This window comes from Crocuta crocuta, unplaced genomic scaffold (genome assembly GCF_008692635.1).
Source record: "Crocuta crocuta isolate KB4526 unplaced genomic scaffold, BGI_CrCroc_1.0 scaffold54, whole genome shotgun sequence".
Taxonomy (NCBI): Eukaryota; Metazoa; Chordata; class Mammalia; order Carnivora; family Hyaenidae; genus Crocuta; species Crocuta crocuta.
In genome coordinates, this window is record NW_027530356.1 from 5,005,645 (window position 1) to 5,021,612 (window position 15,968).

General features: G+C 39.6%; 1 protein-coding gene across 1 annotated transcript in view; it reads right to left on the reverse strand.

Moving 5' to 3' along the window:
* The window catches only part of IGSF10 (immunoglobulin superfamily member 10), a 57,561-nt gene that overhangs the window by 18,051 nt on the left and 23,542 nt on the right, over positions 1 to 15,968 (reverse strand). The window contains exon 3 of the mRNA XM_077765861.1: positions 4,193 to 4,583. Within this exon, the coding sequence (XP_077621987.1) occupies positions 4,193 to 4,583 (391 nt within the window). The remainder of the gene's footprint in view (positions 1 to 4,192; positions 4,584 to 15,968) is intronic.

Here is a 15,968-nt window from a genome sequence, read left to right on the forward strand (position 1 = left end):
TCCACAGAGTAAACAGTAATTATCATGCTGTAAAGTTAATAAACTTATGTTTTGTTCATGTGTGTTTCTGTGAAAAGCCAATAACTACACAGTAACAACTGTATGAGATGTTGCTGCCTCAGTCTTCATTACATAGACCATGTGCAAGATGTGTGTGGACGTAGACAGCGTCTCCTTACATAGGCATACTGTCCTTGCCATACAGCATGCCTTGCTCTTATTGGAGAAACTGCATTATCAACCTGTTATTACAAGTAAGTGGTAGTTTTTAAAAAAATACACTGTTTTCAACATTGTATCATGAGTAGGACTAATACTGTATATGCCATAAAGTTTATAATGATTCATTCATTAGTGTATAGGGTAGGCTACCATAAAGCAATCATATTGCTGTTTCATTATCAATGCATGAATATAAAATAAACATGAATTTCTTTTTGACATCTTTTCATTTTGGATGTCTGTATAACATCTACAGTGTTTTGTATCCTATAAGATGATATAGGTACTGATATAATTTATCTTGCAAACAGACAATGTAAATTTATAGTATTAATACAGTACAATACTGTAAATGTATTTTCCTTATGATTTGCTCAAAAAGCTTTTCTCTAGCTATCTTATAAAGATACATAGTATACAAAGTATAAAAAGCATACCGTGTACTAAATATGAGATAAATGGCCATTTATGTTATCAGTAAGGCTTTCAGTCAACAGTGGGCTATTAGTAGTTAAGTTTTAGGAAATTAAGTTATATATGGATTTTCAACTGTGTTGGGGGAGAATACCCCTAACCTCACATTTTCAATGGTCAGCTATATTTGAATACAGATGGGATGAGTGGAGCAGCACCATGCTTCCAGAAAGATGGAGTACTGAACAGAGTTTGCAGGTTAGCTAGGAGCCCATCAGGCAGAAAAGGAAGGCAAATGCTCCAGGCAGGAAAGCAGCAGGGATGAGGTACTAAAACAGCATAGATTATGTCTGGGATTGAAGAGGGGCTGAGGGGTTGGAAAGGAAGGAAATGAGGTTGAGGCTAGGTTAGGCATTACTGGACTAAGGAGCTGAGGTTTTGTTCTAGAGGCCAAGATCAGCAATCTTTTTTATGTAAAGGGCCAGATAGGAAAGATTTTAGGTTTGTGGACTATAGGCTTCTGACACTTTATTACATAGAGTGTGGTAATGGTTTCAGGAGTAGCATAGACTTGCAGAAGAATGAATCTAGACCACTTTCTTACACCATACACAAAAATAAACTGAAAGATAAAATAGATCTAAGACAGGAAACCATCAAAATCCTAGCGGAGAAAGCAGGCAGCCCGTCTTTGACCTTGGCCATAGCAACTTTTTGCTAGACATATGTCCAGCGGCAATGGAAAACAAAAGCAAAAATGACTACTGGGACCTCATCAAAGGTGATGTGCACAGCAAAGGAAACAACTAAACAAACAAAAAAGCCTACAGAATGGGGGAAGATATTTGCAAAGGACATATCTGATAAAGGGTGAGTATCCAAAATCTATAAAGAACTTAGCAAACTCAACACCCAAAAAACAAAGAATCCAGTGAAGAAATAGGCAGAAAGACATGAACACCTCTCCAAAGAAGACCTGCAGGTGACTAAAAGACACATGAAAAGATGATCAACATCACATCATCAGGGACACACAAATCAAAACCACAATGAGATACCCCTCACCCTGTCAGAGTGGCTAAAATCAACAACTCAGGAAACAACAGATGTTGGCAAGGATATGGAAAAAGAAGCAGCTTCTTGCACTATTGGTGGGAATGCAAACTGGTGCAGCCACTCTAGAAAACATCGTGGAGATTCCTCAAAAAATTAAAAATAGAACTACCCTATGACCCAGCAGTAGCACTACTAGGTATTTATCCAATACAAATACAAAAATGCTGATTTGAGGGAGCACATGCACCCCAATGTTTAAAGCAGTGCTATCAAAATAGCCAAATTATAGAAAGAGCCCAAATGCCCATTGACTGATGAATGGATAAAGATGATGTGGTGTGTGAGTATGTATATGTATGTATATATACATGATGGAATATTACTTGGCCATCAAAAACAATGAAATCTTGCTATTTGCAACAATGTGGTTGGAACTAGAATGTACTATACTAAGCGAGATAAGTTGGTCAGAGAAAGACAAATAGCACGTGATTTTGCTCATATATGGAATTTAAGGAACAAAACAGATGAACATAGAGGAAGGGAAGGAAAAATAAGATAAAAAAGAGAGGGAGGCAAACCATAAGAAACTCTTACAGAGAACAAACTGAGGGTTGCTGGAGGGGAGTTGATAGGAGGATGGGCTAAATGGGTGATGGGCTTGAATGCGGGCACTTGGGATGAGTCCTGAGTATTATACGTAAGTGATAAATCCAAGTACATTTTAGAGAAAAGGTTTTGGCTTTTGAGTTTCTACTTTCTAGCTGTGTGACCTGGATGGGTGGCAATGAAAATGATAAGCTTCCTATGTATTGAGTGCTTGCTTTAAGCTATATACTGTGCTAAGCACTTTGTATTATTTTAATTGTTTCCAGTTATTCTTATCTCCGTGTTAATTACAGGTGAGAAAACTGAAACATAAATGGTCTAAATAAATAGCCCAAAACACCCGAATTTTCTAAGTCTCAATGTCTTAGTCTATAAATGCAGGATTATTGGGAGGATTAACATACAAAGGATCTGGCACACAGTCAACCACAAACTCAGTACATGTTAACTTCCTGTTCGTTCTTATTCCTCCTTTTCCCTTTGATACATCTTTTCTGCCCCATTCCAGTTTCCTTCCTTTGTAATCAAGGCAGAAGTAATTTTTTACTGTCTCTGAGATCCTACAGAACTAAATTTTCAACTTAAGTATTTTGCTGTTTTTCATTCATAGCCTGTCTTTGTATGTGTTTAGGGTGTTTACCTAAAAGATTGGCTCATGGAGAGCAAAGGTGTTACCTAGTGGCCTAAAGTTATTCACATTGTTCAGCTAATGGTTTTGGATTTACTTTTTAACTAATTAACTGATCATACATACACACACATGACAGCAGCACCCTCAAATGTTTTCCACCTTTCTCAAGTTTCTGACCTTGACCCCTTCCTAGGACCTTACTCAGTCACCTCTCCTACAACTTAATCGAGGAGAAAATCCAGGAAATAAGAATGTCCTTTGTCTTTTCTACCAGACTCAGGAATTCCCCTGCCTCTGTGCCAACCTAGTTCTCTTGTTTCCTACTTCTAAGGAAAATCCCTCCTCCTATGTCTGGATCTCTAGCCCTCTCATCTTCTAGGGGACTTGTTCAATGGATGATCTGCCTATTCTGGTGTTGGTGCCTTCCACGGTGAACATAATTCTGTCTCATGCTTGAAGAGTCTTGCGTGATTGCATATTTCCATCTGGCTGCCATCCTCCCTCCCTCTTCTCAGGTCAAACCTCTCCAAAGACTGATCCTTGCCTTCCACCTATCCGTCCACCCATAGCAGTCTGGCTCCCATCACTCTTTCCAAAGTAACCAACCACCCCTTTGATGCCAAAATCAATGGGCTCCTTTCAGTCATTATCCTAAAGACTTCATTATTTACTTAGATTTCAACAGTCAACAGTACATTTAATCATTTGCTCATTTTCCCCACATGAATGCAAGCTCATTGATGAAACTATCTTGTTTAGTTTTAGATCCCTGTGTTGTTTGTGACCTCTTGTTCAGAGGAGATAACTACTTGTTGACTGAATGGATCTTGCCCTCAGCATGGCAAATTTTACTTTCCCCATCAAAGTACATTTCACACTCTGATTGTTTCCTCATCTGTAACCCATCACAGGCATGGTTAGAACAGAGAGTGCTGTTGGTATTTCCATCACAGAGCACAGGACCTTGAATAGAGCTTTAAAAATGTGTAGCGACTAAATGACTCAAAGGAAGGGAAGGGTTTTATGGCTCACAGTAAAGAGTAACACACACAAACATTTCTTATTCCCTAATTTTGTCAGAAGTGATGACCAGATAATTGACCTGAAACAATGCCCAATTCATCAAAGATAATGCATTACCACTAAGTTAGTATTTAGTATTTATTTTTTCTCCAGCTAAATTACGTCGGACTCCCTGCTTATTGATAAAAACCTCCAGACAGGTTTCTTCTAATTAGGATAAAGAAATAGCACATGTACCTGGTTTTTCCTGTATCCAGTCAGACAACCATTTTAAATGGCAATCACAGGTCCACGGGTTCCCATGAAGATAAAGGCTTTCCAAATCAGGCATATAGGAAATCATCTCTTGAGGGACGGAGCTCAGGAAGTTATCAGACAAGTACAGGTACTTAATGAAAGATGTTTTAAATATCTGGAGGTATTGCAAAGAGACAAATGTATCTGGATGGAGCTTTGTGAGCTGATTTCCTTCCAAGTGCACAAGTCGGAGAAAGGTGAGTCCATAAAAAACCTCTGGGTTTATAAACTCAATATTGTTGTGGTCCATATGCAACCGTGTCAAGCTCCTGAGACCAAAAAAAGTATCTTTCTGAAGTTTTCGAATTTTGTTATAGCTCATTTTTAACACCTAAGAATTAAAAAAAAACACATTTAGTTTGTCAAAGGAATTTTACAAAAGGGAAAAGTGTATCAATAAAATATGTTGGGAATTAAGCCAATGCAACATGTGTGTCTTGTTTGAATCCTAATTCAAAGAGATTAGTAGCAAATTAAACATGAGAACATCAGGGAAATAAGAATACTCATGAAAATTTGATAATATTGGGGCGCCTGGGTGGCTTAGTCGGTTAAGCGTCCAACTTTCGCTTAGGTCATGATCTCGCGGTTCGTGGGTTTGAGCCCCGCGTCGGGCTCTGTGCTGACTGCCAGCTCAGAGCCTGGAGCCTGTTTCAGTCTGTGACTCCCTCTCTCTCTGACCCTCCTCTGCTCACGCTGTCTCTCTCTCTCTCCTAGAAATAAACATTTTAAAAAAATGCTTTTAGAAAATTTGATAATATTAAGGAGTTATTGCTAAAATGGAAAGATAGAATATTTATACTGTGGTTATTTTTAAAAGATTCCTTAACTTTGAGATATATACTGAAGTACTTGCAGAAAAGACGTTAAGATATCTTGGATTTCTTTCAAAACAATGCAATGAGGTAAAGTAGTGGGTAGAAGTACAGGTGAAGCAAGATCTGTTATTAGTTGAAAACTACTGAATCTGGGTGATGATATGCTGTGATTTATTATACTATTCTTTTTACTTTTGTATGTGATTTAAAATTTCCATAACTTACTTTTTTAGTTATCTTGATATTTCAAGTGGATTTAAGAGTTCCTGAGCCACATTTTCCATAAGAAAGCAATAAATATATTGAATTTATCTTTTACATTTATAACAGTTCTATTGAGATATAATTCACAGAGCATAAAAGTCACCTTTTTAAAGTGTACATTAAGTGACTTTTAATATATTAACAGAGTTGTGCAACCATCTCCACTAAATTTGGTAAGTTTTCATTACCCCAACATCAAAACTGATGCCATTGGCAGTCATTCCCCCCTCTGCCTAGCCCTAGAAAACCACTACTTTGTTTCTATGGATTTGAATTTTCTGAATATTTAATGTAAATGGAGTTGTACAATACGTGACCTTTTGTGTCTTGCTTTTTTTCCATTTGCCTTATCATTTCAAGACTCATCCCTGTTGTAGAATCACAACATTCTGAAATGTTGTAATTCTATGTATTGTTCAGAATTACAATTCATTCCTTTTTAGTTCAGAACAATATTCCATATAACTTATTTTGCTAATCCACTTATCAGTGATGGACATTTGGGGTATGTTCCACTCTTCTGGTTATTATGGGGAATATTATTTTAATTGATTCAGAAATTAAAATAATTTCTGAACATTTCAAGAGCATGGGAGTATTCGCCAAGTTCTTTTCCACTTACTAGTTGAACTTACACTTTCTCCCAAAAAGAGAAAGAAATGCTAGCATTTCTTTTTCCTTGTTTGGCCTAAGATGTCACCTCTGTTGAAGAATGCATCTCTGGAATGCAAAGTTCCCTAATAAACAAACAAACAAAAAATTAAACTGACCACATAGAAAATATTCAACCTAACTATTACCTGGGAGTATAATCTCAAACTCCATGTTCTTCAATATTTGTTGAAAAGCCAGTGAAGGGAATAAATATGTATGGAAATTCCATAAAGGGTATGTATCCCAACCTATTTTCTGAAGACGTTTGCCTTATTGAGCCAAATCAGTGGAATTACATGCCCAGACTGAATTCTACTGCATTATACAGCCCTGGTATGATGTCAAAGTGCTCTATGAACATTGACATTTTATCTTTTATAAAGATATTACTTAATTTGTTTTATCATGCTGTATCTATTTTACAAGGAGCTTTGGAATAGAAATCAGATGAGACAGAAATCCATGGGAATCAAGAGAGTAGGAAGATTTTGAGTTTACCTTCTTCTATGGACAAGACTAAAACTACAACTATTTATAAAACAACTATCTCTGAAAACAAACTGAAGACTTGCAGGAAGGATTATAGACAATTTGGATATAAAGAAAAAGCGACACCACGATAGATAAGAGGGACAAAAATATGGTTAAGTCACACAATCTGAGTGTGATGACCCATAAGTGGGGGTTGTAGGGGTGGGGATCATAACCATAGAGTCCCTCCCTAAGAAAACAAAAGTTTAAGCTGCACATTGGATGGGACTCCCAAGCCTAGGGAACCTGCACTAGGAAGACAAGCCTCCATAATGCCTGGCTTTGAGAACCAGTGGGATTTAGGTCTGTGGGGCAGTAGGAAACGGACACTCTGCTCTTAAAAAGTAGAAGTGTAATCTAACTTTCTCCAAGTCCCAGGACAGAGGCAGTAGTATAAAGAGTGCCTGGGTTTTACACGTAAAGGAAATTGTAAAGTATGGGCCAGAGGTGCAGGGACCTGCTTTAACATTCTTTGGGAACAGAAATGATGGCAGGCACCATTTCTTTTAACTTCCCTTCAGTCTCACTGGCCCAGTGCTGGTGAGAGCAATTTCTTCCCAAGCAATGGTCACAACCAGACCTCACTGCCAGTCACATTCAAGGCCTGCACCCCCCACCAATACATACAAGCCACAGCAGGAGAGGGCACACAATCCGGACGGGATACCCCAGGCGCACCTCAGTTGGATGAATCACAGGGTTTGGTACTACCACACCCAACAAGACACCTGCACAAAGCCGCTCACTCCTTCAAGACTGGGTAATGCAACTGATCTACCTAATACATGGAAACAAACAGACAAAATGAAGATACAGAATATGTTCCAAATGAAAGAGCAGGATAAAACCTCAGGAAAAGACCTAAAGGAAACAAATAAGAAATCTACCTGAAAAATAATGCAAAATCATGACCATATAGATGTTCACCCAACTCAGAAGATGAATCAACACAATGAGAGCCTCAACCATGAGATAGAAAATATAAAAAGGAACTAATCAGAGCTGAAGAATAATTGAAATAAAAAAAGGATACTAGAGGGAATCAATGGCAGATTAGGTGATATAGAAGAATGAATCAGTGATGTGGAAGAGAGCAGTGGAAGTAACTCCATTGGAACAGCAAAAGGAAAACATTAAAAACTAAATATAGTTTAAAGGATCTCTGGGACAGCATGAGGCATACTAACATTTGCATTATAGGTGTTGCAGAAGGAGCAGAGAGACAAAAAGGAACAGAAAACCTATTTGAAGTAATAATGACTGATAACTTCTTAACCTAATAAAGAAAACTGACATCCACCTCTAGGAGGCCAAGATTCCTAAAGAAGATGAACCCAAAAAGACCCAGGCCAATACATATTATAATCAAATTACCAAGAGTTAAAGAGAGAATCTTAAAAGCAGCAAGAGAAAAACAACTAGTTAATACAAGGAAACCCCCATACAACTATCACAACTGATTTTTCGCTGAAAATTTACAGGCCAAACGGGAGTGATACAGTATATTCAAAGTGCTGAAAGGAAACAAAAAGTCACAAGAATTCTCTATCCAGTAGGATTATCATTCAGAATTGAGGAGACAGAAGGTGTTTCCCCAGACAACCAAAAGCTAAAAGAATTCATCAACAACAAACCAGTCTTACAAGAGATGTTAAAGGAACTAACTTAAGTGGAAAAGGAAAGGCGATAACCAGAAAAAATAAAATTGTGAAAGAAATGATCTCACTAATAAAAGTAAACATATGTTAAAGGTAGTGGATTGATCACCTATATAGCTAGTATGAGGGTTAAAAGACAAAAGTAGTAAAATCATCTAGACTTATAATTATTAGTTGATGGATACACAAAATAATAAGACGTTAAATAGGACATCAAAATTTGAAACATTTGGCAAGGTGGTAAAAATGTAATACTTTTAGAACACCCTTGAGCTTAAGTGATCCTCAACTTAAATAGGCTGCTACATACATAATATATAAGAACCTTGTGGTAGCCATAAACCAAATACCTTAAATAGTTTCACAAAAAAATAAAAACAAAAGACATAAATATAAAAGTCACCAAATTATAAGGGAAGAGATTTAAGAAACAGACAACTAAAAAAAATCATAAAACCAACAAAATGACAATAGATACATGTCTGTGAATAATTATTTTTATTGATGTATAATATGCAATGTTATATTAGTTTCAAGTGCATATTAGTTTCAAGTTAACAATGCACGAGGGTTCCCTTTTCTGCATTTCCTTGTCAACACTCACTTGTTATTCCCTGTCTTTTTATTATTTTTTAAAATATTTTTATTTATTTCTAGGAGAGAGAGAGAGAGACAGCGTGTGCAGGGGAGGGTCAGAGAGGCTGGGAGTCACAGAATCTGAAACAGGCTCCAGGCTCTGAACTGGCAGTCAGCACAGAGCCCGACGCGGGGCTCAAACCCACGAACTGCGAGATCATGACCTAAGCGAAAGTCGGACGCTTAACCGACTAAGCCACCCAGGCGGCCCCTGTCTTTTTAATCCTAGCTATTCTGAAAGGTGTGAGGTGGTATCTCATTGTGGTTTTGATTTGCATTTTCCTGATGACTGGTTATGTTGCGCATGTTGTATTTAGCCATTTGTATGTCTTTTTTGGAAAAAATCCTTATTCTGGTCTTATGCTTTTTCTTTTTAATGTCTTTATTTTGAGAGAGAGAGAATGCAAGCATGAGTGAGGGAGGAAGAGAGAGAATCCAAAGCAGGCTCTGTGCTGTCAGTGGGGAGCATGATGCAGGGCTCCATCTCACAAATTGTGAGATCATGACCTGAGACCAGATGCTTAACTGACTGAGCCACATAGGCACCTCTGCTTTTTTAAACTGAATAGTGTTTTGGTTTTTTTTTATGTTGAGTTGTATAAATTCTCTGTATAGTTTGATTTTAACCTCTGATCTATCATTTACATATATCTTCTCCCATTAGGTAGATTGTCTTTTGTTGATGGTTTCCTTCACCTTTTTATTTTGGTGTAGTTCCAACAGTTTATTTTTCCTTTAGTTTCCCTTACCCAGGGAGGGATATCTAGGAAAATGTTGCTATGGCTGAGATTACTGCCTATGTTTGCTTCTGGAATTTATGGTTTCAGGTCTCATATTTAGGTCAGATCTTTAATCCATCCATTTGAGTTTATTTTGTGTATGGTGTTAGAAAATGGTTCAATTTTATTGTTCTGCATGTAGCTGTCCTGTTTTGCCAGCACCAATTATTGAAGAGATTACCTTTTCCCCAGTGTGTATTATTGCCTACTTTGTCATAGATTAGTTGAGCATATAAGTATGGGTTTATTTCTGGGCTCTCTATGCTGGTCTATTGATCTGTGTCTATTTTTGTGCCAGTACCATCCTGTTTTGATTACTATAGCTTTGTAGCATAATTTAAAACTGAGAATTGTGATCTCTCCAATTTTATTCTTTTTCCAAATTGCTTCTTTAGCTATTTTGGGGTCTTTTGTAGTTCCATACAAATTTTAAGGTTATCTGTTCCAGTTCTGTGAAAAATGCTGCTAGTATTTAGACAGAGATTGCACTGAACCTGTAGATGGCTTTGAGTATTACTAACAGTTACATTTTTTTATTATTTATTATGAGAGAGAGAGAGAGAGAGAAAGGGCACAAACAGCGGAGGAACAGATAGAGAGGGAATGAGAGAATCCCAAGCAGGCTCCACACTGCCAGCTCAGAGCCTGATGCAGGGCTTGAACTTATGAGCCGTGAGATCATGATCTGAGCCAAAAATCAAGAGTTAGCACCTAACTGACTGAACCATCCAGGTGCCCCTGGTGTTATGAACATTTAATCATAGCTTCCAATCCATGAGCATGGAAGAGTTTCCCATTTGTTTTTATCACCTTCAATTTATTTCATCAGTGTTTTACATCAATGGATAGAATATCAGCACTTTGTTTTTCAGAGTACAGGTCTCTTACCTCCTTGGTTAAGTTTATTCCTAGGTATTTTATTCCTTCTGGTACCATTGTAAATGGGATTGTTTTTAAAATTTATGTTTCAAATTTACTTTGTTACTAGTGTACAGAAATGCAACAGATTTCTGTATATTAATTTTGTATCCTGCAACTTTGCTGAATCAATTAATCAATTCTAATGTTTTTTTTTTTTTTGGTGGAGTCTTGAAGATGTCCTATAGATAGTATCATATCATTTGCAAATAGTGAAAGTTTTACTTCTTTATCAAGCTTGATTTCTTTTTCTTTGCTGCAGCTAGGACTTCTGAAGAACACTATGTTGAATAAAAGTAAGATGTCTGTGTTTGTTTCTACATCTTAGGGCTGCCAGGTAAGTCTCCTGATCCTGCGTAGAAGTGGTGCACTGTCCCTGGTCACCAGAACCAGGCACTCCAGGGGTATTTTCCATGTGAGCTTTGTACACCCTATAGTTTTGGCAGAACCACATTTACCTTTAGCCAGTCAGCTGCAATGACCTGCTTGGTGAGCTCAATAGGCAAGGTTTGATCCCTGTGTGGCTGAGGGGCCTGAGGCCACCAAGTACTTCTAGGTTGATGGGGTCAGCAGTCAACCTAGCTGTCTGCAATTAGCCTGTCTGCACAAGTGCACCAAATGGCAAGGCTTTCTCCCTTCCTGGTCTACAGAAGCTTTCATTGGTGAGACTGCAGTCAGCATCTGCTAAACTGTCATTGCCCTGACTGGTAGGGTCTCTCCTATAACAGTCAAAATGTTCACAGCTCCTGGAAATGCAGGTATGCTGGTATATGTTTATCTTGGGGTTCCATGGTGTAATGGTTAGCACTCTGGACTCTGGTATATGTTTATCTTCCCCTCTCCCCAGGCCAAGAGTCACTCTGGAATAGCAGTTCCTGATGGGGCAGGAGCTGTGTTGGAGGGATGCCTGCAAAGGTGGGCAGGTTGAATGGGGTGGGACATGCAGTGCTTGCAAAGTAGGTGAGAGTATTAGTGCTGGTTCCTAGAAGTGTCAGGTTCTCTAGAGGGGGGCAGGGAAGACGAATGGATCTGGCAAGGCTTTTGTTCTTAGAAGTCTCCTGAGGATCCTGGCTCCTCCAAGGCACATTCTTAGATTAAATTAGAGGAAATAAATCTCCTTCACACATACCTCAGGTGCTTTTCTAACTGCTGCTTCTGTGCTGGATTCCTTGGCCAGGTTATTTATTATGCTGGTTCTCTAAGGGCAGGGATTCAGATTCCTATCACCCTCCAGGTTTGCCAGAGTCAAGTCCTGCTGATGTTAAAAGCCCCATAAGCCCTAATGGTTTTCAAGGCTAGATATTATGGGGCTTCATCTTCACTGTGTACTTCCTCAGTACCTGGAGTGCATGGTGTGGAGTTTGGTCTTCTCACTTTTCTGTGCTTGTGGTATCCCTCCCACTAGTGGTAAGTCTTGGCAGGGGTTTGGTTTCCAACCACATCTCTGCCCTTCCCACTTTCTTCTGAATGTGACATGACTGTGGAAAGTCTGATTTGCTAGTCCTCAGGCCTTTTTCAGTTAGTTACATAGATGTGGCTGTAATCTCGGTGTGTCCATGTGATAAGGTCAGCTCAAGATTCTACTCTGCCATCTTTTCATGAATAAAACTATTAATAAAAATGTAAATGGACTGTATAATCCCGTCAAAAGATATAGTGTTGCTGAATGAATAGAAAAACAAGATTCAGGGGCAACGAGGTGGCTCAGTCAGTCAAACATCCAGCTCATGATTTCGGCTCAGGTCACTCACGGTTTGTGAGTTTGAGCCCTGCTCTGATAACACAGAGCCTGCTTGGGATTCTCTCTTCCCCCCTCAAAATAAATAAATAAATTTTAAAACCCCCCACCAAAATCCCTATGAGCCTACCAAAGACCTCAAATCTCCAGACAAATCTACACACACACAAACTGAAAATGATGGAATGGAAGAAGATATTCTTTGGAAATGGAAAGAAAGCTGAGGTAGCTGTATTTTATCACATACGATAGACTTTAAAACAAAGACTAGGCTTCCAGGGAAGTTGGCAGAGTAGGAGGATCCCATGATCATCTTGTCCCATGGATACACCTTCATAACACACACATTTAGGTAAATAACTCAGAAAACAATCCAAAGCAGAAAAGACTCCATAGCTAATTACAGAGAAAAAGCCACACTGAAAATGGTAGGAAGAAAGGAGACATTGTTGGGAACCAAGCAGATTCACAAGACTGACCACAGGAGGGAGAGACACTGCAGGCATGCAGAAGGAAGAGGAGCAGAGGCCCCCCAATGTGAAGCACCCCAGGCAGGGAGGACCCTCACTGGGAAGACAAATACCCTTATCATCTGGCCTTGAAAACCAGAATGGCTTAAAACCATGAACTTCAAAAATCAGTGGGCTCAGTTCAGCTCTAGGAGAGCAGAAGGATGATTAGAAATTGAGCCCTCACCTTCAAAAGACATCATAACAGCCTGCTAAGATATAGCATAGAAGCTGCAGTTTGAAAAACTCCTGGGGTATCCAGAAAGATTTATTTACTAATCTCAGAACATGTGAAGCAGGGGCAAGGATCTTTAGGAGACTTTCCCAAGAACAAAAGAGTTGGTAGGCACCATTTCTACCCCGTAACCCCCAAGCCTAGATACACAGATACCTGCAGGAAACAGAGCAAATATTCTCAACCAAGCTTTGCTAACAGCACACTCCATCCCTGCATTCTCCTGTGCACCTGCCACATCCAACCTGCCCTTGGCAGGAGCTTTCCAAAGCAACTCAGGTCTCCCACAAGCAGACCTGTGCAAACATTGCTAAGTGTGTGTCCCACTCCCGCAACATTCTCATGCTGCGAAGCCCAATCTAACCTTCCCTCAGCAAGAGTCCATCCAAAGCAGTGCCACAAGTGTGGCATCATGCAAGCAACCTTGAGAACGCCCAGAACCACTCCAAAGTGTCTCCTTCCCTAGGAAGAGGGAAGGTAATCACACACACCAGGTCCACTGCAGCCACAACCAGTGAAAGCCTCCCATGGGACAACACAGGGAAAACAGCCTGCAGATCGGTGCGACTACAGCTCTGGCAAACTTCTGGTCTGACCCAACTGGAGCGCAAGGTAGCTCCAGACTAGCCCCTTAATAACAACTGGACTAAAAGGGAGTCATTGCACAACTGGACTGAAGACAAATGCAACTCATCCACAGCAGTATGGTGCACACAACACACATACAGGACTCCCCTGAAGCTCCAGGTTCTGGTGAACAGGGAACACTGCACTACAGGGCACTATAGAACCTTTCCTTCATAAGGCCACTACTTTAAAAAGCAAAAGACATAGCTAACTTACCCAACACAAAGAACCAGAATATTAGAAAAAATGAGAGAGAGGAATATGTCCCAAATGAAGGGAAAGGACAAAATTACAGCAAGAGAGCTAAACAAAACAAAGGTAAGTAATTCACCTGATAGAGAATTTAAAGTAATGGTCAGAGAGATGCTTACTGCATTTGAGACAAGAATGGAGGACCTCAGTAAGACCCTTAATAAAGAGATGGAAACATAATAAATAACCAATTAGAGATGAAGTCATTAACCAAAATTAAAGATACATGAAGGGGAGAGATCAAACATGGCAGAGAAGTAGGGACACCCAAGTTTCCTTGTCCCTCAAACACAGCAGTGTTGAGTCTGGGCTGCAGAGTGACAGACATCTCTGTGGACCCAGATGGACAATCTGGCAGGCAATAGGTGCATGATGGACAAGAGAAAAACTACAGACTGGGATGGAAAAAGATCCAATCTGTAACTGCCCGGCTTCCTCTGAACCAGGCCAGCTGCCCAGATCACACACTTGGAGAAGAGGGGAGTCAGCCCCAGGCTCATTAACTAGTTCAGAGACGCAGTGGGAGAAAGTAGTCCTCTCCCTGGAGTATTGTGGGAAGAAGATATATAACCATTCAAAGGACAAAGACTGCCTACACCCAGTAGCCAGAGACCATATATTGGTGATGTGGAGTAGCACTTAACCAGAATGGGGGCTCATGGAGCAGGACCCTTTAACACATCGGGGTTAAATCCCAGCTGTGTGCCAGAGAGGTGTGGGGGTTGGAGTGAGAGAAACCATGCATGCAGCACTGTGAGGCAGCCCAAAGTGGCTCTTCCCCAGAACCAGGACACATAGCACGGGAACCTTTAAGACATTGGGGATTAAATCCAAGCCAAGCGCCAGGGAGGCATGGGAGTCAGTGGAGCACGACAAACTGTCTCGCTTGCTTCTGCACCACTGTGTGGACGGCTTGAACAAAGTGGCTTGGGACCCCCAGGCCATGGATGAGACACTGGGGTGTTGCCATTTTTCTCCTCATCACCAACAAGGTGGGGCTTAGGGAATGGACAGTGGCCCACAGTGAAGGCAAGACCCACCCACCTACACCAAACCATGGCCCTCCACACCTTGTAACTGCTTACATACAGTGCAGGATAGACGCTGACCCAGTGGCTTTGCATTTAATTTAATTCTTGGATGATAATTATATATTTTTTTCCTTCCTTTTCTCCTTATTTCTTCCCTCCTCTAGTCTGATTATTCTGGTTGTTGGTTTAAGCAGACATATTTAATCTATTCTCTTTACACCTGTTCTGTATCTCTTCCTTTATTTTCCTCTCTCTCTCTGGATTAAACCATATAGTTTCTCTATCTGGTCAATATTATTTTTTCTTTTTCCCTGCCCCTGTCATTTCTCCCTTTCTATAGGATAAGACCTCTTACATCAACATCAACCCCATCCCATTGTTTTGTTGTAGCTGTTGTTTTTTGTTTTTTTGTTTTTGTTTGGTTTATTTTCTTTTCCAGGGCTATTTCAACAAACAAATCAAAGCACACCTCGTGGAGAGTCCAAAACTTTACTACGAGTAGTAAGATAAAGCAACCAGAGTCACAGCAACAGAGAGCATGTAACACACCCCAAAAAAGCACCTCCTGAAGGGCCAGGCCCTGGACGTGTTTAATATAGTAGTGCTCACAGGTACAGGACACATAACAAGCTTTTGAAGCACATAAGGGGCAGAAAACTAACCAAAATGACACAAAAGAAGAATTCTCCTCAAAAGAAATTCCAGGAAGAAATGACAGCTAAAGAATTGATCACAACAGATATAAACAATATAACTGAACAAGAAATTTAGAATAATAGTCATAAGATTAATCACTGGACTTGAAAAAAAGCATAGAAGACAGCAGAGAATCTATTGTTGCAGAGATCAAGGAACTAAAAAATAGCCATGATGAATTTAAAAAATGCTTTAAACGAGGTGCAAAAGAATCTAGAGGCAGTGACAGTGAGGATTGAAGAGGCAGAGGGAAGAAAAAGTGACATAGAAGATAAAATTATGGAAAAAGATGAAGCTAATAAAAACATAAAAATATTCTAGACCACAAGGGGAGAATTAGAAAACTAAGTGATTCAATGAAATGTAATAA